At 41.4% G+C, this 24467-nt stretch overlaps 1 protein-coding gene across 13 annotated transcripts in view; it reads left to right on the forward strand.

The window, feature by feature from the left end:
• LOC124050158 overlaps nucleotides 1-24467 on the forward strand; it is a 101253-nt gene that overhangs the window by 35000 nt on the left and 41786 nt on the right. Inside the window, exons 3-5 of one of the 13 annotated variants that reach the window (XM_046372383.1) lie at nucleotides 2318-2379; nucleotides 3644-3672; nucleotides 3923-4406. The exons of 2 other annotated variants lie outside the window; for them this stretch is intronic. In XM_046372383.1, the coding sequence (XP_046228339.1) occupies nucleotides 2318-2379; nucleotides 3644-3672; nucleotides 3923-3969 (138 nt within the window). In that variant the 3' untranslated portion in view covers nucleotides 3970-4406. Of the gene's footprint in view, nucleotides 1-655; nucleotides 1902-2317; nucleotides 2380-3643; nucleotides 3673-3922; nucleotides 4407-24467 lie in introns of those variants that run through there. 10 more of the 13 variants (XM_046372384.1, XM_046372385.1, XR_006841566.1 and 7 more) reach the window with 10 other exon arrangements.

A 24467-nucleotide genomic window follows, 5' to 3' on the forward strand; every position in this document is an offset into this window, starting at 1 on the left:
CATGAAATAGCTCAAACATCCATTGGCACTTGTGGAAACATGTATAGCTGAAAAAACAGAAACTGGTTGTCAAATAAAAGCCTGTTCTCTGTAAGTGCCCCCGAATCTCTGGATATTACCCAGCAGGCCTTCACTCTGCTGTCTTCGCTATCGCTCTACTAAACACATAGCCAAGACACTTGTCATTTTAACTTGGATCATAAGGCAGGGGCTTTTATTATAAAACTGACTTGCGGGCAAATAAATCAGGTGATTTATTTTTTATTATTATTTTTATTATTCTTTTCTATTTTGCAATATGTAAATACCTCGTTGGTCACGTCATTGTGCAAATGGAAGATGGCTAAAACCCTCCATTCAGTCACATCTGCATGTCGTCCAAAATGATGTAAGCAAGTTCCCATCACTTTCCCTTATTAATGTCAGCTCCATGTTGGGCGCTGAGCTACATAAACACCCACACACATGTTAATAATGCTCACGCAGCAAGACTCGATGTGGGCCCCATTTGACCTGCGCGTGTTAAACTGACACACATATAATACACCATCTATTCCCTCTGTTCCCCACACTGCTCCGTCCCGATTGGGCCGGTTGGGGGAAATGGAAGATCCACATGGAGTTTGTGACACCGTGGCCCTCTGCTTTTCCCCAGCCACCGAGACCAGAGGAGGCCGACCAACCCGCTGCACATTAACTGGAACAGGTGCAGTGAGCGGGGGCTTGTTTTTCTTCATTGGCTCCTCAGGAAATCATAAAGCAAATATATTGCTGGAGGACGGTTTTCGGGGTGCCCTGTGAGCAAACTGAGAGGGGAAATGGATCAACGAGTGGCCACAGGGGACAGTAAATCAACAGGCTAAAAGGAGAGCTGAATGTACTGTGGAGGCCCCGGGAGCCCAGCCCAAGGCCAGGGCCTCTGTCAGTCAGAGCCCGGCGTTAATGTCAAAGCCAGCTGGACCTGGCAGCACACGCCTATAAGGAAACGATTGAGCTGTCTGTGTCAATCGCCAGTGTACCACTAGAGGCCATCATGTCACAGGCCAGCATTTTGGGGAACTTCAAGGTTGAGCTTTTTTTTCACCTAAACTTCATATCTTTCTGTAGCCTTGACAGTGGGGAGAGGATCAGGTTTTGTTTCCTACTCGAAGGCATCCCAGAAGCTGTTTTTTTAGTCATATTTTTTATGACGCCAATATAAAAATGACTCTTCCTTCAGAATAAAAACTTGAGACAAAGTCATGCATGGTGAGATTTATGTATTTCCGTGTCAAGCGCATTTTCCAGGAGAGCAATAGAGCGGTTGAAAATGTAGAAGCCTTTCCACACACTCTTTGGAGTAATGGGTCATCACTAATCGATTTGTCCTGCCTGTTTAGACTCCAGCGAGATCTCCCTGTCCCTCCGTCAAATGCCTCTGCACACAGATTTCTCACTGACTGGAAAATGCCTTCTCTCTGCTACTGCACTTGATTCAATCATCGTCAATCAGGAACATATGGCGTTTCTTGCCGGACTACCACTCACCACCCCCACCGCTGCGGCCGCCACTGTATCCAGTACCACACACACTCTCCGAGACTTTTTCTCTCGCCTACTTTACAAATTAGAGCAGCTGAAGTTTACTGCTACTTCATGCAGGCTGCACTTCCATGGGAGGCCCGGCCCAAGCTGGTAATGTTGTGAATGGGGCATTATTATGAGCCGGAGACACGAGCTGGTCCAGCCTAGTTTTTCTGATCGAGTGTTTCAACACATCATATAGAGAAACAGCTGTACTACAAATTAGTAAGCTCTGTGACATTGACAAATGTGCTGCATGGAGTCTGCAGAAGCACGGCGGTTCCCAAGCTCTCTGTTGTTCTTGCCCACCTTTCCAGCACAGACACCTGAACCGCCACACACAAACACACACACACACGCACACACCGTAAATGCAATGCACTTGGCAGAAGAGGCAGGATAATAGAGGTCCTGTGTGCAATCACTCCAGTTAATCATCTGTCTGTCAATCTGCTTAACTGTTGCCAAAGTGCAAATGCAGAGCGTTGAGCAACACAATATCTGTTGTTGAGAGACAGCTGTCATGCATCAAATGACCAAGTATGGTCAACTTCATATGTTGACTGATTTAAAAGCATGTTGAAAACCAATCTTAGCCATGTTTTGTGAGAGCGTAACAGTGATATTTGGTTACTTTTGAGTGTGTAAGCATGCGTTTTTATCACATCATGAACTGGGGCTTGAGATACCCGACCAGTTGTACCAGGGACCTACATAATGGCTGGTTTTCTTTTTTTCTTTCTTTTTTCTTTAGGGAAATAAGACTAGAAACAGCCTGGCTGTGTTGGTGGAGGTGGCGATGGTGTGTTGTTTCAGGTAATTTGACAGAATTAAATACAATCCAGGAAGGCCTGTTCAAGTGGTAGATCCATTGCATAGCAGTTTATAATACTACAAGGAGGGGTTTTAAAACTATGGGAAGTCATTATGGCAACAATCTTTATTTTCTGCTGCGATAATTCTTGTTCTGCACCCTTGCTCTGTCAGTACAATGGCTGTCTAAGGTTGGGGCTATGACTGTTCAGTCTGGGACAACTTTGTGAGTCTCTCAAAGGTATTCACTGCTGCATGAAGTTGCTGTGATTGTTGGTTTCAGAAAGTTAAAGAACTCCTGCCACCAGTTCAAATCCCTAGAAGGTATGGTGGGAAGACATTTTAGACTCCATTAGATGATCTGACAAGCTTTTCAGTCGAAAACAGCTGTGGGACTTGTGTGTTGGTAGTTAAATAGTTGATGCAGTATTAATCTAGGTAGTTCGTTTGAACGGTCACGTCCACCCTAGATGAACAAAAAGCACCACTCGATCAAAGTCAAACTTCAAGGAAAGATCTTGACACAGCAATTGTTTTCTCTGGGAAGTGCAGTGGAAAAACACAGCAGTGATGGTAAGTGCTCAACATAAAGGGATTTCCACTTTATGTATATTACATAATTGAGGATTTCCACTTTAGGTATTACAGGTAATCGTAATTATGGGGTTCAGCTCAGTAGTAAACAGCAGTAAACTTCTTAAACAGTAGTTCAAGCTCAGTAACACTGATGTTCCTTGCAAATAAGTATGCCGGATCCTTCATGTCAGTCGGCTCAGGTCCTGAAGACAGAGTAACAAGTGTCTAAGGAGAGAGTGATCGTACCAACGAGCTCACGAGGTATTTTGCAACTTAAACGAAAAACTTGAGGCATAGAGAAGTGAAACTACTTTTGGGGTTGAGCTGCTGGAGCAGCTGGAAGGCAGCATGGTCCAAGATTCATGTAACAGGAAAATAAAAACGGTCCTTCCCCATTTTTATACTATATGTAAATTCATTCTAAATTAAAAAGCAGTGGGATGGTGAAGGTTTAATCTGTAACATTCTGAGAGGCAAGTAATGATGTGTCTCAGTACTTTAAAATGTTAGTTGAAATAAACTGCCTGTTAGCGGTGGTGATAAAACATCTTTATTTTAAGGTCATTTGACTGGTGACTGGTAACTCATAATTTCTCCAGAAAACTATATTGATACCGCAGCATCTTTACTTCCTCATTCTGACAATGACACATTGTGACTGTTTCCTGTTTTATTATCACCACTGTTACAGGCTGCCAAAGACTGACAAACAAGATCAAGGTAAATGGTCACAGAAAAGTTCATTTAAATACTGTAACACTTTGCAGCACTGATGTATTAAGAATTATGAAAATGTTGATTCTACGGACAAATATGGAAGTGATTTATCTGGTTTGATCAGAGGGACGAGCACGATGGCGCCATTGCAACTCAGTTCAAAACTTAGGTTTTAAAACCAAACTAAAATGGGGCTATAGCCCACATGCTAACTTTGAAGAGGAGAGTGACGGAGTGTTTTTGACATTTTCAGTTTGCCCTCAGCAGGTCTCTGATGTGCAGCCAGGCTGGTTCCTCTGAGGGGAAACATCACCAGGCTCGAAGCACAACCAGTGAAGACACACAGTGTTATTCTTTCTGCCCAACAGAGTGGCAGAGACAAGTTAAATATCTACCCATAAATTTGACCTGGTGTAGGTCAGGCTGCTGGCTGAGCATCAATAGGGTGTACCTAATGTGTGCCAGGAAGCCGAGCCCTTTTTTTACCACAGAACTGCTCATATATCCGATTCCTCACATCATTCGGACCCACTCTCCACGTGGTCACAGCACCTGACATTGAAATTATGAAGTGTATTTTGGGATAGCAGTGAAATGCTGAAAACATTTTAGCGTGTCTTTGTCAAATTTGTCATGACACGTTGGTGTTATTAGAGTAAACAGATATTGCTGGCGCTGCTGGTTGTACCTAGCGTTGGTCTGTATACACTTGTAATAAAAACTTAGTGATGACAAAATGCAACATTCAAGTAAAACTTTTCACTTTAAATTTCTTGGGAGCAGGAGGTTATTTTGTTTTATTTAGCCCTGACCAATCAGAAGCAAGTGACTTATCTAATCCACCAGTGCTGTTTTCAACTGACAAGTTGTGGTAGCAGTCCCTAGTGGCAGTTGTTGTAAGGTTTTTCAGACTAATATCAAACAAATACATATGTTTGTGTAAGACTTGTTAACCCTGTAAATGGACTTGCAACAAACTGTTGATCTAATCAGTGCTTTTCTTATGGTTTCTTTCACTGTTTTTAATGGATGTAGCTGAGCTTTCTTTTTTTTTAACCTCAAAGATCTGATTGCTCTGACTGTTTGGCCTACTGGCTGAAACAGGTCAGCTATCAATGAGCACATCAAACCTATTGGACTCACTCAACAACTCTGCGATCTTGACGGAAATCATCAGGTTTAGAACCAGGCTGCTTTTATCTATTTACATTAAGTTTCTGTTTTGACGGTTCAGTCTTGCCCTACTTGCATATTTCAGTTTCAGTCTGGTTGTTGGTAACTGAAGTTAAAAGATTAAGGAAAAATATGCGCTTTACATGCATAACTGCTTTTACAAGTAACTGTGAAACATTAAGCTAATGGGAGGAACAGAAGGATATTTTTAATATAAATTTCTGTTGTAAGACCGTTCTCAAAAGTCAGAACCTAAAACAATAATGGTTGAAAACCATATTGAAACAGGTCATTGTCCAGGAGATGGCTCAGTAACTTTCCACCCCTCATCATTGACGTTTTATTTATCTTTTGGCTTTAGTATATATAAAATGTGCAACTCTAATCAGTCAGCACATTTCTCTGGCTTGGTAACCTCCCGCAGATTTGCAGGGTTTTCTGTTGACACGACCGCCATCACCATCATGGCGAGACACATGGTGACTGGGTTGCGTCCAATTTCTTCAGACCAAGTTGACAAACAGTCACAGTCTAGATTATACACTTTTCAAAGGAAGCAAGGGCTAGGAACTATTTTGGCCAATGCAAAACCACATATTTCATACACATTTCTGCCAAGAAAGTAACACAATCTCACATCCCACCAGCAAAATTAATGTTTATGAGTATTTTTAATGGCCTACCTCAGACCTGAGCTTTTTAAAATTATGCCAGGGCTACCAGAGCCTGTGAAATGATTTCAGAGCTATAAAGGAAACGTTATGTTCAACCGCCTTCACTATAATTGAGAGCAGTTCCCTTCAACAAGTCACAGGAGTTATGGAGATGATGGAGAGGCCTCATTATTGAACTTTTGGTAAATCAGTGCTGAAGTTTCTACAGTTAAGTTGTTTGAAAATGTAGAAAGCCCACCGGCCTTAATGTTCACTTAAGACATTAAGTGTGATTAATTGCGCCTGTACAGTCACACAGTTGTTTGCACTGTAAAAGCAAAGTATGGTTTTAAAGAGAGATGCACAGGGGGGACGTGGCTCATAGGTGGAATACCTACACAGATAAGGAGTAATTAGCAATTAGCCTAATGAAAGGCAATGGAGACTAGCAAGCTAGCTTGTTTGTGGTAAACCTCAATCTGCATCCTACAACTTCAAAGTGAGTACAAAGTGAATCCAAATTCATTTTACACAGCTAAAGGGTTCTGTGCAGACCTATGTAAGTGTGTATATATATATATATATATATATATATATATATATATATATATATATATATATATATATATTCCTGTAACCTAAAATCTATCTGAATCCATGCAGTAAAATGGTCTGGGGAGCTCTACTGCAGAGTAAATCATTGTAAAAATGTAATTTAGTTGTTGCTAATGCTAAAGAATATGAAGATCTGAAAGTCTCATGAAAAAAAATTGTCTGACAAAACTTTGTTAAGTCATCTTTGTTGTGTTTAATCATCCAAGCATTCCACAATGTTGTTACCTCATAAACCAAAAAAGTCATGATTCATACATACGTGTTCCTCTCCTTGGTACCACCAGCAATTCGCTAACAAATAAAGCCTGCACCCAGTAGAGGCCTGTTGTAAGAGACTCATATATGATCTTGACCATAAGCAAAAAAAAAAAAGAAAAGAAAAAGGGAGACATAGGGAATTTCTGCACGGTAAATGTGTATACATCCAACACTTATTGGGACTGAGAACTGCCTCTCACAATGAAAGTATTTGCGCTTGTTAGAGGATGGAAGGGAAGTAAAACGGGACTACTAGTCATAACAGGAATCATTCATTTTAATCACCAAGCACAAGAGACAATAGAGTTTTTCTTGTTGTCACTGGTACTGAGACAGTTTGAAAATGTTCAGACTTTCACAGTCCATACTGACACAACAGAAAGAGGTTCAGTTCCTGCTTTTGCTGACCTTTTAAACAGCCCCCTCAGGTTGTTTACTATCAACCCAATAACAATATCCAACTAATTTGCCTCTGACCTTTTTGTTTTGACTACACTAAATACTGGCTGGAAGAATTAAGTCACTGTCACTGTCACTGTGTAGGCTATATGTATGACTTCATTCTTAACGCTCTGAATTACATCAAAGGATAAAAAAATTAGCATTGCAAATTAGTTCAGTTAAATTGAATGAGTTGTGAAATTGTGCAGAAAGTTTTTGGATAATACAGCATTTGAATAAAACAGCATATGAATCTGTGAGAAAATAAAAATGACTGCCTGTAGCGCCACATGCTCTTCATACAGCCAGCTAGGTAAGATGTATTGTAGAGTAAATGAATAGCTATTCAGAAGCATCACCCTTAATTCTCTATAAACAGTGTGTAACAAGAGCATCGCTTTTTTTCATTGCCATTCAAAACTCTCAAACTGCACGTCTTATTTTTTTTTGTCAAATGTTAAGATGAAGCCATTTTTTTAAAATTTTTTTATAAGTGATGTGTCTAGGCTGCTGAATGTTTTGAAACCTTTTCCTTGTGACACCAGCCCGGTTAGTCATGGCCCCGTTTTAGGGGTTAAGTCCAGGGAACCCCCTTGTAGTCAGGGAGATGAAATGTTGCGTCAACGTGAATGGATGCGTGTGTACCACAGCACCCCTGTGAGAGGATCTGGGAGCCCTTTATCACCTTCCCGAGCTGTTGAGCAAAAATAATGCCCCCTCTGTTATCCTCATCAGCGACGCAGTGAGCAAGTCTGAAGGGATATCCTGTTGGCGTAGTAAACGCATTCATCCTGCTTGCGGCGGTTTTGGTGACACAAGATTTACAAAATGTTCCACCCGCCTCCACTTACTTCTTTACAATACTCTGTATATAGAGTAATGGGCCTTAGATCCTCTGTTATTTCAGAAAACAGGGGATTCTCAAAATGGTGCCAACTTGAGCAGGGTTAGCACACAGACCAATACCAGCGGGGCTGTTCTCATTTACTTTGACAGCCAGGATTTTGAGGACACACTGCACTTTTTGTAAGGAGAGCAAAATGCTCTGAGCTTAATTTAAACTTATTTATGAGCCTTTTAAAATATGTGTACACACCGAGTTACACATTTCAGCAAAAATTAAACGCCTCTCTTTGGGGTTCAGAAAATGTTTAATCCTATTGACTTTATGGTTAAAAACTCCAGCGGAAACATAAAAAAAACCCAAATCTCCACAATGCTAAAAACGAGATTCTTTTCAACGTACCCCCAAACTGACATTTAGAACATATGGGATCTTTGCATTGTAACAGTAATATGTTTTTTGCCCCTAATTTTTCGTCACATTGAATTGACTGTAGCCTTAAAAACTAAAGTGAACAACCTACACACTTCAGTGTGAAGGGTAAGTTTAGAAAGCAGATTACTCAACATCCAAGTCAATGACAAAGTTTTAAAACCACTATGAAACAATTCTGTGGGCTTGGTAAGGAGGAACCATTAAGTAGCTGAAGTAATTCAAAACATCCACTAACCATAATACGCCATGTGGTTTCTGATTTCTGGAAAAGTGAAGTACTTAAAAACAATCGGATTTGAAAAATTTCATCCTCCTCTTCATTCCTTCCCTCTCTGTGGCAACAAACTCCACCATGGGACAAAAATACCTTGATAAACAGCGGAGTGAATTTTCTTCTTCCTCTTCTTTTCTTTCTTTCTTTCTTGTTTTGAATTAAATTATGGAGCTGGATAATGCTATCACAGCTTGTCCCTTTTGTCTGACCCAAACCGCGTTTGTGGTGAAGCTCCTGTCATACCAGCAAAAGCAATGACATTAACATCAGAAACCAGAGGAAGCCTGGTTGCAGGCCACCCAGGTTTTCCAGAGGTCTGGAGAGCCAGGGAAAGTATATCTTGGACAAGTCGCAGGGCTACCCTTGCATTTCCTATTATTAATTTTACGCAGGCGACCAACCCTCTTCTGTAAATCATACCTGTGGTTTAGGAAGGGCCGATGCATCTTTTCTCTCATTTCTCTCTAATTCACGATGGTCTGCTCATTGTCTGTCTTTCTCTCTATCTGCTAATCCATCTAGTTATCCGAGAGATTACGCTTGTCACTTCCAATGCAACACAGACAAACGATACAGCCCAGAAATGCTATTGAGATTCAGGCATGTGACATTTTCAGCTCAAGTTTAAAAAGGTCTGGACAAGTTCAAAGTGTCTTTTATCCTCTGCTTTAGTATCGTCTTGTTTTTGGCGCATTTGTGTTATTACAACATCAGACCTACTTAAGAGAGGAAACTGTGGTGAGAACTGGCGAACTCATAACACCCTTTGCCCTTCATCTTAAGCAGAGGAGGCACGTGGAGTGTTCCCCTCTCAACTCAATATAACACAGACACACAAGGTTTAACAGCGAGGTCACGGAGGCTGTTAGAGGCAAACTCCAAGGTTCAGCTTACTGTGCGTTTTCTTTTGAAATAATAATAATAATTATAACAACAACAACAACAATAATAATAATAGCAATACTAAAAGCAAACAAGAAAAAATCAACATATTTCAGCAAATTTTTAATTCCTTTGGTTTTTCTTTCTGCTTGCTGAATCTTGGAGGAATTTCAAGGTTGTGAGAGATATTTTTTTGCCCTTTCAGAGCTACAGACAGCCACACAATATATGAGCCTGTCCATGTAAAAATATTGCTGAGATAGATATTCGATGCACAAATTAAAGTTGTGTGGTTAGCTATCAATACATGTACACGCAAACGCAAACTGTATTCCCTCAAAATATTTCACCGGTTTGTGGGCACTCCTATCTGAAAATCTGACAACTTTAAACAGTAGCCTGGCTCACAAATGACTAATCCTCCTTCAGAGCTAAATGGATCTGCGTTTAAGGCGTCTCAAAACCGTCCACCATTTACTGAAATATGTTGAGCAGAAACCACACAGGGACTATCAGGTACATCTTTTGTTTAATACAGTAAGCCCATTCATTCCTCTTCTTGTTATTGTATGTGCCTTAATCCCATTTGTAAAAATTAGATTTTTATCTCCCCGGTGTGTTAAGTCCTGGCAGCATGGAGGGAGGGGGAAACTGCCTGTGAAATCTCAAGTGATTGCTGGAGTCATTCATTTTCAAATCTCTGGCATGCTCAACGTGAGGATGTGGCAGCTCCTACTGTGACACATTTACTTAACTGGAGTCCATCAGAACACAACTGTAAGGAATAAAAAGTACAGAGCTGATAGGGATCATAGGAGGGGTAATGGGTTGTGCAGAAAAATGAAAATTCAAAAGGAGAGCAGTTTGACCAGCTGTGGAATCTAACCAAGTATATTTACTCAAAAAACAAACAAAAAAAAGTGCTATTAGTAAGAAGGCAAAGCATCAGTTAGTAACATGTTACACTGATTTGCCAGGGCTTCATGTTGTGGTCGGTCAGCTCGTACAGAGTGAGCATAAGAGTTGCTGTGTGAGTTAACACAACAGCCAAGAATAATAAAAACGTACAGCGTCCACCCAGCTTAATGTCATTACTTTTTTCAGTAGCAGGATTTGTACAAGATTACAATGTTGTGCATCTCCACTGGTGTGGGGTTGAGGTCAGGGCTCTGTGCAGGCCAGCTGGGTCCTTCCATGTCTGTGTGGACCTTGCTTTGTGCACTGGGGTTGTCACAAAGTTGGAAGCATAGCATTGTCCAAAATGTCTTGGTATGATGAAGCATTAAGATTTACCTGCACTGGAAGTGTCCCTTTGTGCAGTCCAGCATTGAACTGTGGTGTCTTTCTGAAGCCACTGAAGGTCTTCTGTGATCATTTAACCAACAGATATTGCTGTCACCGGGGAGATTTTTCTCATTGGATGCTTTCACTTTTAAAACTTTGTGAATTTTGCCAATAACACTTACATACTTTCACTCAGCATTTTCAGTGTAGGACTTTTGCTTGTAACAGTGTATTTTATGTTACAAATAAAGGATCCACCACAGTTAAATATTCAAACAATAAAAATTCCTTGTTTTAAAACTCATCATAATTCAAATCTTTGTTGACGTTGTGAGCGACTGCTTATGTTTAAATGCTAAGCAGTGAGAAGTTTCAGCTCGAAGACAGCTGGACTCATAAAGATGGACCTACGTGGAATGTGCCAGTAAAGCTGAGCAGTGGAGAGTCTCTGTGTGAATGTGTTTAGATTCAGTGTCATCTGAGTGCATTAGGTAGAATGTAAACACCCACAGCAGACATTTACTGAAACCAGTCTGCATACTTACTCGTGGAGCAAACAGCAATCGGAGCCGCGTGCAAACTTTGAATCTCACCGGCCGTATTGATTTAAACACTATAAAGCTTTTGTGCGCCGAGGAGGTGAATGGACCAACTGTGGCGCTCAAGTCATCATCTCCTCGAGAATCCAGACAGATAGCAAAGGGAATTTTTAAACAAAGTTTAAGAAATCCATCATATCAAAACCGCTTTAGGTTTTATTTGGGCCTCTGGTATCTCTCATCTCTTTTGGAACATGACAGTAATTACAGCCATCAAGGTGCTTGTCTGGAGCCATCAGCCAAGAGTGTGGAGACTGCTTCTCCTCAGCTGCTCAGGCATGGACTTCTGACATCACTGCGCCGTTTGTTTTAACAGAGCCTGAAGTATGTAATGGAGATAATTACAGACAGGCCAGGATTTATTCCAAGTTGTCACCCTGGTCTAATTCATACATTAAGTTAACTGTTACTGGGAGGATAATCTTATAAACAAGGTAAAGTATTAGCCAGTGGTAGGAATGTGTGGATAAACTTAGGTTGAGGTGAAATGGCCATGAAGGGAGCTCCCACGTCTGAAATCATATCAGTGATACATGAATACAGGCATTGATTTTACACGTAATGTTCAGTTTACTTGTATTGAGGAGTACTACTGAGTCTAAGAAAACTATTTCATATTGCTTGACTCTGCTGGGATATTTCCAAAGTATAAAAAAAATAACCCTGATGATATCATTAGGGTCACCTCAACTTGAACTTGAAAGCTGAAAGCTTTGCAAACTGATGTTGTGGAGTTTGAAAGAAGTGAACATGCAGGAGGCAGAGAGGATCTAAGAAAATCGGTGTTGAGTAGCATCATGGGAAATGTAGGATTTAGTTTGTTGGGGTCCTATAATGACAACAGAAAATCAGGATAGCTATCTTCGTTATCATTAGCTATTTTATATTAGCTACTGTGAGCTAGTTAGCTCTGTAATATGTGCACTTAGTGTGTTTGGGCTTGCAAGTTAGCATGCTAACTTCAGTAGACAGGTGTGCAACATAATACATTGCTGTCCTTGACATAATGTCAAAACATTCTGTTGATTATTTTAGTCAATTTGTGAATGTTTTCTGACAGATTGCACCATTAACAGAAAAGGGTGGTGCTATATATATTGGAGTCAGTTTATGTTGCAAAATAAAACAAATATATTCAATTCCACATCCCACTGGGTAAAAAAGCATTACCAATAATCAGTACTAATCAATAATAATTTCATGATTTCATGATATAGTTTTTATGCTGGTAGTCTGATCTGGTTTATTTCAACATTCACAAAATAGAAAATATAAACACAAAATGTCTACAGACAAAAAAAACATCACATTAACATGTTTAAGAGTTCTGCAGATTGTTGACATTAAGAGCATTTAGGATGGAAGATACCTGGTAGATGTTTTTCTCTTCCACACAAGGTTTTCAATAGCATCTCCCTGATTGGAGGAAATCAAACTCAGGATGGAGGGGTCGACATCACTGATGATTGACAGGGTTTTCCTGTGTATGCTGTACGGGTCGCTCAGGAGCTTTTTATTGTGATGGCCTGCTAACTTCCATGCTGTTTTAATAAGTAAATATAAAACTATATTATCTGCGTAACATTTTATCTTTTATTGTTCAGGGATGAGATTTTAAACTAATGACAAAAGCAAACTGGATAGATGCTACAGTTTTTCAGGAGAAGATGTGTATGCACGGTTGGTGTTCAGCCTTGCGTGGCTGTTGGAGGTTAAGTACCTTGCTCAAGGGCACGTTGATGGTAGCACTGCAGGCAGGACAAAGCATTAGTCATTCTCACTCCCTGCCAGACTTTCTGAGCCAGTCCAGAGCTTTCAACTGGCAACCATCCAGTTCTTTTCATACTGATATACAGTAGTGCGGACAAAATTTATAGTTATTTTGCTTTATGGTTGGGTTCACAAGGATCAGATTACATTCGTAACCTGCATTTACTGACCGAGGTGCAAGGATTGCAGACGCATTTCCTTATGTAGCTGTGGAAAAGCAGTATCTTTATTAATGCATGTTTTGATCAGAGAGAAGTTTAATGAAGGAAAAAAAATTTCATTGTTAAAAAAACAGGACATGGAAACTTTTGGTCAGATCCCCTGTTGAGGGCTCTTAAAACAAATGAAAATGAATCTTTTTGAAGACTTTTTGTTCTAGGGGATTTAATTTAGGTGATAAATGTTGCCTTGTTGGTTACACTAGGACAAAAAACACAGCCAAGCAGGACTTGGCAGTTCTTCTCTGTAATGTTCCATGAGTGGTGAACTGTGCTCCAGTTTCATGCTTGTTTGACAATGTTGTCACCCATTTTCCTCTTAAATATGAAACACTAAACACACGTGTAAAAATTATAGCATTTTAACAGCTATTAAATGAAAATACAAATTATTTTTCTGCATAAAAAGAGCTGATTGATTTGCAATGCTCGTTACTTAGGTGTTACTCTATAAGGTTTCATGGTATTATGTCTTATGATGTCAACTTTTCCCTCATGTGAATGTGCTCCACCACATATTCATTCAAAGGGAAATGGCGCAGCTAAATCAAGTATAAAATCTTTATAATGCCCCAATAAAACATGGGCCCGGATAGAGAAAAAAAAAACACCTCTGGAGAGAGAAATGTGGATAACATCAACAATCTGCTGTGAATTGTGAAATGAAGAAAGTGACCTCTGGTCCCGCTGCTCTTGCCCCACACCCATTCATCAGCTTCTAGTCTCCACTAAAAGCAGGCTTTACAGCTGGTTGGCGCTTGCACTCTAAAATATGTTCTACTGGATGGACACAAGTGTCGATGAGGTGGTATTTCTCAGGCCCCTTGTCTTTCCGTTATCGCAGGATGTGGAGTCGGGGAGAGTGAGGGAGCAGAGTGGGGAGGACTGGAGCCCTAAAGCATGATTTACTTGACCTTGCAGTGCTGGAACTCACGACCAGAACCTCATTAATTCCCAGGGTCATTCTGTTTGGACATAAATTGGTTAAAAATCGGAACGCGTGGACGACTTCCAGACATACACAAAGAATTATGAAATCTCTGGCCTTACCCCGCCCTCCCGGACTCTCCTCGTACCCACTCCAAAACCAAAGCGTTTCCAAATCACCGGGTCTAAATCACACGGGTCCGCTTGGAGGAGTTGCCCTGATCCTGGTCAGAGGGAGGAGGCTGATGGAACGTTTTGTGCTTATTAGGCAGCAAATATGGCGTTGTTTTATGTGATTATCAACTGTGAATGATTTTTCACTCCCATCCATTCTGGAGCCTTGGCCTGTCTTTTGTTTGGGAAAAAGGAGCTGGAGGAACAGCAGGGCTGAGAGGGAAGCCCAATAAATTACACTAATGCACACATTTAAAGGGGCTCATATTCCCCCTGGCCTGTTATCAAGACTACTCCAGTGAGAATGTAAACTACCTCTTTCTGTCCCCCTCCCCCGGCCCAATATTTAATGTTATCATCCTTTAAACAACTCTACTGTTTATGTTATCTCAAATAAAGGGCAGATTATTTCAACTTTTTCTCACTATTTCATATTGGCTTCAGATTAGTCAAGCAAATAGTTGTCTAATGGTGCTGTTGGGCTCATTAATCCAAGAAGATAGACCCAGAATTGTGTAAACACAGTGAAGTCAGGGCTGGTGAATCACACCTTAAGTTTATAGAGACAGACAGAGAGGGAGGATGGGCTATATGAGCCCACACAAGGAAAGCCGTGGAAAGGAAAACAAGCGTAATCCTGCTGATAAAAGCAGGATTGTTTCAAAGTTTATTTGGACATGCAGTGCCTGGCTGAGGTTAGACCCTAATGAGACAGCAGCCTGTCCAGAGTGGATTCATCACCGCTGGATTGGGGTTATCGCCCTTCGCCGTGCTCCACTACTTTTAATCAGGCTCCTCTCAGGTCACTCCCTATCAGCAGCAGTCCATCTCTGGAGCCGTCGGCATCCATCAAGCGCTGCAGACAGGCCCAGAGAGCATGGCTGAGGAGTGCATTAGTAAATTATTGCCTTTTGGTTAAGCTTCGGTGTCTGTCATGTCACTGAGAGCGCAAGAAATGAACATACATGTATGTACAGGCACAAACATACACTTTATGGACAAAAGTATCCAGACACAACTCTTTATCGGGCTGTTTTTCAGGAATTGGGCTTCACCTCTTACCTCCAGTGAAGAACAATCTTAATGCTTCAGCATACCAAGACATTTTAGACAATATTATGCTTCCAACTTTGTGGCAACGGTTTGGGGAAGGACCTTTTCTATCCCAGCATGACTGTGCCCCAGTGCACAAAGCAAAGCTCCGTAAAGACATGGTTGGATGAATTTGGTGGGGAAGAACTTGATTGGCCCACACAGGGTCCTGATCTCAACCCCATCCGACACCTTTGGGATGAACTGGAACAGAGATTGTGAGCCAGGCCTTTTGGTCCAACATCAGTGTCTGACCTCACAAATGCTCTGCTGCATGAATGGGCAAAAATTCCCACAGAAACAGTCCAGAATCTTGTGCCTTCAGAAGAGTGGAAGCTGCTATAGCTGCAAAGCTGTCTGTGTATTCAGAATGCAATGTCCCTGTTGGTGTAATGGCCAGATGTCCCAATACTTTTGTCTATATAGTGTACTTGAGACATGAAGGGAGGACCGGCAGATGAGATGAGACACTGTGGTAGGACCAGCATTCTGATACATGCTAGAGTAGTGCAGTCAAACCTCGCAAAGCTGGAGATCAAAATACATAAAGGCAAAACCTTTAGAATATAATGCAATTTGGAAGAAAAAAAAATCTATAATAGAATTCATAATTTGTGAATACCTACATGTACTGTATGTGAGCTATCACTTCAGAACTGGGCCTCTCTCATTGCACAGACTTATCTTCTTCACACAAGCAAAGACATGCATGTCTTTCTGAGTAGTTTAGCTTTAAATGTGATTTAGTGCTGTTAGTGTTACTCACTACCATGACATGACCCACTCCCACCTCATCAACGCGCCCCCACAACCCCAGACAAGCACATTAAAGTCACAACAGCTTTTCTTCTTGTTCCACAGAGATGACATGACATGATTGTGCAGCTCAGGCTGCCATCTTTGTCTTAAAAGAATAAATGAAGATATTTTTTTTTCCCTCTACCACCTCTGGTTAAGTAAAATACACAAATCTCAGAGGCTGACAGGGGGCTTTAAATCACTCATTGTTGATGTTTAGACCAGTTAAGTCAATAATCTCCATCTTGCCACAGTGATAAGTGATATTGCAGGGAGAGTCCTTGCCATTACTTCTCTGTGGCAGTTTGAGTTTTCTTATAGCAAAAACCTCAGTAGGACCATGTGTTTTGAGTAATTGGCCCTGAGAGAGAAATACCCCTGAAAGTAAAAGAACAATGTAGAAACTTGCAGCTGAGGTTTTTTGTTTTTTTTATTCCTGTCACAGAAGACGATTTCGACATTATCGAGTGGCTATGGAGATGTGTGCGAGAGACGGTCTTAGTTACACTAGGCTCATAGGACCGTGAGAAATTTAATGAGTGTTGCTGGTTAGAGAACGTGCAGTCACTTTAGTCAAGCACACAATAGAGTTCAATGAGCAGTAAAGGGAAGTCTTTCCCCACTCTACAAATACACTTCACTGTCTGGCCACAAGAGCAATGTGATGAGACAAGATAAAGATGTATACAGTACTGCTTTTTTCACAAGTTAAAAATCTGCATCATGTGTAGTAAATGTCAATATTCTCATATTTTCAAAACACATTTAGCCTGTGGAGTATTTTAAACAAGACCTTCTTTAAAATCCGTTTTAATCTTCTAATCTTTTCCATGCGATAGAACTTAGATTCTGTCCTTGCTAGTTACACAGCTGAAGAAAGCTGAACACACTTTTAATAAAGACTTGAAGACCACAGTTGGCCTTTGAACTTTTTACTGGAAGCAAATGTGAGAGCGGTATGTGATTCAACAGAACAATGATTAAAAAAAACTTCAGTCAGACCCAGGGCTGTAGCCATGATTTGAGTAATACTGAGTTCAACAGTCACAAGTGCCCCAGTGCCACTGCACTTTCCTCTTCCTGCAAAAATCATTTTATTAGGAATATTTCATGACTGCCTGGATGCTATTTCAAAATCCCTCCCACCATGCCGGAGATATAACGCTGGTGGAGAAAAAACATATTATTTTCTCATTTATTATTATGTTCTCATGTTTTAACTTCTAACAGTTTAATTTTTATCAATCTTACAATGAATTGAACATAATTTGGTTTTGCACTGTTGGTCAGACATCAGAAGCACTTTGAAGACGTCACAATAAACTCGAGATGGAAATTCCTCATTATCTTCTGGCATTTACTGTCCGTGCAGCTTATGGCAGATTGATTGATTAGAAAAATAAGTTTTAGCTGTAGTCCAGCCATGTTTCATATTGACCAAATTAAGTAACCACTTGGACAGGTCAGGATAAACTGAAAAGTCAAACTCTGTGAATAATGGAAAATCCTTAACAAACCTGTTTCAGCTTTAGATGACATGCTCTTATTCCCCCAGACCATCTCATGGGCAGTAATTACAGGCTGTGTAGCATGTGCCTGTACGTCGTGTGGCCTGTGCTGCCGGCTGCCTTGGAGCCCTGCATCCCATCACAGGCCGTAATGGAAGCCAGATGTCTCCGTGTCTGTTTAAGGCTCATAATCAATAGCCTCACTCTGACTTTCGCTCTGTCGCTCTCCTCTTCGACAGCTTGTTATGAGAGGATCTGTGGTGTGTCTGTACTGCAAACAAGTGGAAGTGTGTCAAAAGTGAGATTAACTAATTGGATTCCCCACATGAGTTTTTGTTTGGATGAGGGGGGAGGAGGGGGATCGGCGAGGCGAGGTGAGGTGGGGTGAGGCAAGGGTACGAGGGAAAGGAAGTGATCCCTCCCTGTAGCCTTAGCAGACTACATGACACTGCAGTCTTGTTCCTCGAGCTACCAGACATCGACACTGAGATTCCAAGAGAGATGCAAGGAAGGGGATTCCCATGAAAAAAATGAAGAAAAATCCATCCAAATAAATAACCTGAAGTGGCACTCAAAGTGACGCAGTGCATCTCCATTTCCTGTGACGGCTTCCTGCAGTCAGACAGGATTGCTTTATATCTCAATCTGCGAGCTTGTGCCGGGGGAAACTTTTTTTTTTTTTCCAGCATGAGGGGAAGTGAGGGTATGTATACAGCACAGGGTTACTGCAGGAAGAAGCAAAGGTGTAGTGATTGGAGTGTGCGGGTCGTGACCGCCAACTTGCAATGATCACCTGATTGATGTTGTGAGCCTGAGGTCAAATGTGTGTCAGTGGAGAGCAGGGAGGGTAGAGGAAAGTAGGTGGGCAGTTAAACATGTCTCAGTCTACTGTACTGTGAAAATAAATGGCTGTTCTCTATAGCCTTGATGTGTGGTGCTGACAAGAATAACACCAATGCTTTTAATTTGTTGTGTCCTTTTAAACAAACATATTAAGAATGAATGGATATTAGTACAACTCTGGCTTCCTCCCACAATCCCAAAAACATGCACACGAGGTTAATCGGCTTCTCTACCTTATCCCTAGGTGTGAGTACGTGTGTGTGTGGCTGTCTGTCTTTGTGTGGCGACCAGTCCAGGGTGCACCCCGCCTCTCGTGCCGTAGTCAGCTGGGATAGGCTCCCCTGCTTTAGTGAGAAACATGAGTGCTTTATTGCTAATATTGTGCAGACAGAAAGTTCTGATTATAGCTTTAACAGACTCATCCAAATACAGTAAGTTTACCTGAATATGTTAACTCAGCCTTTGTTGTCTGTTTTAATTTAAACACAAGCAGGTTGTAAACATCCTTTAAACTTTCTTACCTTCCTTTCTTTCCTGTACAAGACATAAAACAGGCAGCATGTGCGAGGCATATGCATGCGTGTATTGTGCGTACGTTTCTATGTACGTGTACGTGTGCTGTGATTCTCTCGGTTTGATTGAGTGCCGTTAAACTGAAGTGACTGTTTCTGCATCTGCAAACGCGCGAGTACAAACTGCTATCTAAATGCTCTTCGGCTGGAGCAAGCAGGGCAGTTCCTGATGAGGGCCGCAGGGAGAGCGAGCAGCAGATCTGGGCTGAGGCCTCCGTCCGTCCCGAGTGAGAATAACTCCATCTCCACTGATAAAGGCAGCTGGCTCTGGTGACGCTCAGTAAAGTTTTATAGTCAGATATGCACAGATGATTAGGCCAGCTGCGTAGTGTCATATATTCCTAAACAAACCCTGCAGGAACTGAACTCTCACCCCTTGCACATATGGGTTACAGGGCTCGCACTCACGCTCTTGTGTATGCACTTAAATATGTGCAAGCATTACGTATGTGCACACACACACACACACACACCACAAAAGGACAAGAAAGTCACAGTGTGCATGTTAGTCTGCGTGAAAGCTTAGACTACGTGACCCTTGTTAGAGCAGCGTAAATCACTTTCTCCGTTAAAGTGCATTAAGTTTCCAGTCTTCGAAATGGCTTTGCTGTGACCACACTGATGCAAGAAAGGACAGTAATTATGATCTCTCACCCGTATCTAAATCTGTCTGCTAAATCAGTTAAAAGGAAGTGGGAAGGATGTGAAACTGAGCAGCGCTTTCTATAAATCACCTGTTCACTCTCAGTTGCGTGTCTCCTCTCTGGTTGCTGTGGTGACCAGTGTGTACCGCTTTCTCGATCTAAATTGTTTTGATCAAAGGAGCTGTATAAAAGTCGGCAGCCCTGAGAGCCCCTGCAGTTCTCTCCGTCATCTCTCTGTTTATTTTGGAACAAGGACAAGATAAACCAAAGTGACGTCTTATTTATTTTCCTGCTCTTGCCCTCTCCTCCCCTTAACAAGCAGAGTCGTGAAGAAGAATTCCTCGATAATCCATCAGTATCAGTCCAAAGTGTGCGTTCTCTGGAGTGTTGACACCACACAACATACACACACACACACACACACATTTGTAGATGCATAATGGAGTGTGACCAGGTCTAATGCTACAACACAGAGTCAGATGATAAGGGCCGCTATCAGATAAAAGGGCATGAGCAATGAGCCAAGTGACTTGCTTGATTGTGATTGGTCCCTGTGGTGGTCTACTTGTGGTCTCACCCCAACAGAAACATGACTTAAATGTGGTTCTTTGAAGTGTTTCAATGGTTGACAGTTTTCTGTCAGCATGCTCGAGTGGCTGCTCTTTATGCGTGTTTCTTTAGTCATTCTCCGTGTGTGCATGAAATATTTTGCAGAAATTCAATGTAAATCGTGTAGCTTTTTATTGTCAACGCTGGGAGAAGCTGCAATTTCTGAGGTTTTAAAAGGAGGATATTAAGACGCTGCGTGATGCTGGTTAAATAAAAGGTCATATAAAGAGAGAGCATGAGGAGGTGACTTGTCACTGACTGAATGAAGTGACAAAAAACCTTGTTGGTCATTTGACATCATGATAAGCAGACATATAGTTGGTCTTGTTATTCGCTGAGCGGTGCTTCGTTTTAGCTGTTCTCTATAAAACAGCATCTGCATGCCACGATAAGCACCAGAAAAGAGGAAATGAGAAAACCTCAAACTATACTCAGCAGAGTTAAAATGTATCTCTAGAGGGGCCACGCAGGTGACCATCACATTGCATCACATGTTGTAAAACGTATGCTGTAAAACAGCTTTTTGTGATGTACACTGTGGAATCAACCAATATTTTAGTAAAGTGACAGGTACAGGTGTTGCTGATAGGACTTTGAGGGGTATTGTTAATATTTATACTACTAGAAAACTATAAACTACGTTATGCAATTATGAGACATGACGTGAAACACGTTGTCATCCAATGCACCTAAAGGACCTCATTGTTGTGTTTTCTACAACACTGGTAATGTAATGGGAAGGGCTCAGTGTCATGTTTGTCTTGTGTTCGAAGAGCTCATTGTGTTGCTGGCAGGTTTTTCTCAGGTGAGAGTCTACGGTCTGCCTGTGTATGGTGCTGTGTACCTGTCTGAACTGTGCCTGATGAAGGTCTTAGCACCTACATGTTGTCAAGAAAGCAAACGCAAGTGGACAGTGGCATGATTTTCATCTTTGACAATCTCATAACATATCAATGGGAGTTGCCCTGGCTTGAAATGATTAGTTGAACAAATGCACTGCTGGGAGTTAACCGTTCTTGTTAAATTAAGTTTCTAAAGAGACATTATCAGCTTGTGAAGTCTTTGTGCTCACCTCAAAGTGGTAAAAGAAGAATTGAAAGAATTATGATATTTGTCAGTTGTTGACTCATGCACCGTAATACCTCAGCTTTCCTTGTCAAGTTGAGTGAATGGCTTGTTCTACATATTTGGAAACTGTGAGATGACTTTGAACTAACTATTTATTATTTTGTACAGCTAACTCACATTTTTGGGGCAGTGGAGGAACTTAGGCTGAACCGGCTTGAACAATTTTACAATCTACAATGAATATCATTTTAAAAAATCCCCAACTTTGAAATTTGCACATAAAACCTAAAATCTAACCTCATAATATGATATTCTCCTAACCGAGAGGAATAATAATTTCATGCTCCTGAAAGCCAGCGCTGAGGTTGAATGTGCGAGTAACTCTCTCATTTGCGCGCACATAACGTCAACTCGATCTGATGCTTGGACCTAACATACGGTTAGTTCGAAAGCCGCAGGCAGTTCGCCCCAGTTGCAGAGAGCAGAGCGAAAATTTGCTGCTGATGACAGGTCATGTGAAATGAAAGTGCTTTTTACATCCTCTCTTTTGTGTTTGCATCTCAGCGGGCAGCCAGAACTCGGCCATAATCCCCCTCCCAGTGTGTACATCACTCAATGAATTCAGCCTCTATGGAAACGGGCAGGCGGTCGGACCGCTGCCATTTCACAACCCTAATTAATACCAAACCTCTGCACCCTTCACAAATTACAGCATATACCACACAGGGTTGGCTCAAGACAACAGTCTGCAGTCTGCAATAAAACGGTTCCTTCATGGCCACATTAAAAAACAGGGCGGTAGGTCAGAGGATTTTTAGCTTATAACTGATTACTGTTGGCCATCAGCTCCGAGTGTGTAGGCTGTGTATTATTTGAGTGGGGTGGTGAAAGAGAGCTTAAGTTGTGCTGTCCAGGTGGTAGATTCTCTGAGGGATTCTCCACCGTGCGAGCCATCCAAGGACAACCAGGAGAGCTTTTTTGGCGGAGGTGGGGGGGAGGGGAGGGCTTCTGTTCGGGCCGAGAGGGAGGAACTGGCCACCCCACGGTGCCCCGCTGGTTGTGGTCTGCAGCCAGTGCAGCAGTAGGTAACTCTGGAGCCAAGGTGGAGTGAGAAAGGAAGGGAGGAAACTCAGAGAGAAACCATGAAAAATGTGGAGCATGAAAATGTCTCCCTTGGTTTATGGCAGCACAGCCTGGCTTCCAAGAGAAACACATCTTTAAATTTAACTTGAGATGTCTTTTTTTTTTCTTCTTCTTCTTCTTCCACTCCCAACTGCTGGCAAGGGCCTGGTTTTGAAAGCAAGGCCAAGATGCTTGGAAACTGCGACCATGTTAAAAAAGCACTCAATAATGTGGCTTTTTGGAAATGTGGCGACAGCCCCTCCGTATGAGGGGCTCAACTTTCAGCATTGGTGAACATGCTCGGTACGTGTGCAGCTGCAGAACAGTTCTCAGTATATAAATGTTCAGCTTCGACACTTGAAGCTGTATTTACTGAAGGTTCAAATGAAGTGTAAGGAAATACATCAGTTAAATATGCAGATTGTTTTGCGAATATTTCAGTTTCATATGCAGTACATCAAACATGTACTCTTTTGTGGTGTTCAGTGTGCATTTTACTGTTTCTCCATATCAACTTCAGACACACACTCTTTCATTCAGGGAGAAACGTCCCACCTGCGTTTTGAGTAAAAGCCCATAAATAAAGGACTTGATGCTGGTTATTCCAGTGAATTGGACTAAAATGACAAGGGCGGCTGGAAACAGTTTTGGCCTGTTATCAAATTAAAGGTTCTTACTATGTAATAATATTTTGCTAGTCTCAGGAGGAAGTCATCTCTCATGCCGATGATTCAGAGCTCATTTAGGATGAGAGCATCCAACTGATCTCATAAATCCGCGTTTGATGGAACAAACATACCTCTGAAGGGAACAGATCCACCTCCAGAGCGTCAGCACTCACTCATGTAGTTACAATGACTGAATAAAATGCTCCATTGATAATGAACACGTTTTCTGGATTTGGAGTCTAAAGCACATTAGCCAGAAGGTTAACACCTCTTTTTGCAATGCCATAAAACATCTGTTTATGTCAAGGAGATTAAAAGAGTGTTAGCTTTGGTGTCATTTAGAAATGCATGAAAACTGTGGAATATAACTACGTTTATAAAATACTTTACTTTAATACAATTTTGAGGTACTATAAACTCCAGTATTTGCTGAAGTATAAGCTAAGTATAAGCTGTTTTCTTATCCTGTTTTCACATAAAAAACATGATCAGCTTGTAAAATATGATGGATTATTATGTAAAATTACCCAACATCATAAAAACTAAACAATAAACATTACTTGGTGAATATAGCGCCAACTCAAGTCCTGTCGATCGTCAAACACAAGTTTCAGATTGTCACAAATTAATTTAAAACCAAAGACTGTGCAAAGGATAAAAAATATTATTAACAATAGGCAACAAATAGTGACACGTGGCCCATTTAATAACAGCTAGAATCGATAATGACCCATGAGTTAACAACCCAAAGTTACATAAAAACTAGTGGTAAAATGATATGGTTTTAAAAATAATAATCACACCACAACAGTTAGTGACATTATCGCCTCCCAGACGAGTTTGAGACACGGAGTTACTGATGTAAAGATCCACTCTTCTGCACACTAACTTGTGTAGTGCTGCAGTTTCTCAAGCACTTGTTGAGTTATGGCGACGCGTCATGACCCCCTACTTTCCTCCGTTGCATTAGGCCAAAGGAGGAGAAATCTCCGTCAGCCTATCAAACTACCTCACAGATAATGCCTCAAAGCACTGGAGACGTCACCGCTTTTAAAGTCATGTTAATCCCTCAGCCGCTGCAGACAGAGACACCCCAGCCCCTCCATCCTCTTCTCTCACAGACGTAATTTGTTTTACACAGTTACTTTTTCAAAGCGTTAAATATTGGCGAAATCTGCAAACGCTGGTTTTGTTTTATGGGTTGCCCTGTCCTGGGTTGCCAAGAGGGACGTATAGGACAACTTTTAGTGGAGGGGGGGAAAGGCTGACATTAAATACACGCCAGATGGACTTTCTCCTATCCTGCTCATAAAAGTTCTTAGGACAG

Source organism: Scatophagus argus, chromosome 19, assembly GCF_020382885.2.
Source record: "Scatophagus argus isolate fScaArg1 chromosome 19, fScaArg1.pri, whole genome shotgun sequence".
Taxonomy (NCBI): domain Eukaryota; kingdom Metazoa; phylum Chordata; class Actinopteri; family Scatophagidae; genus Scatophagus; species Scatophagus argus.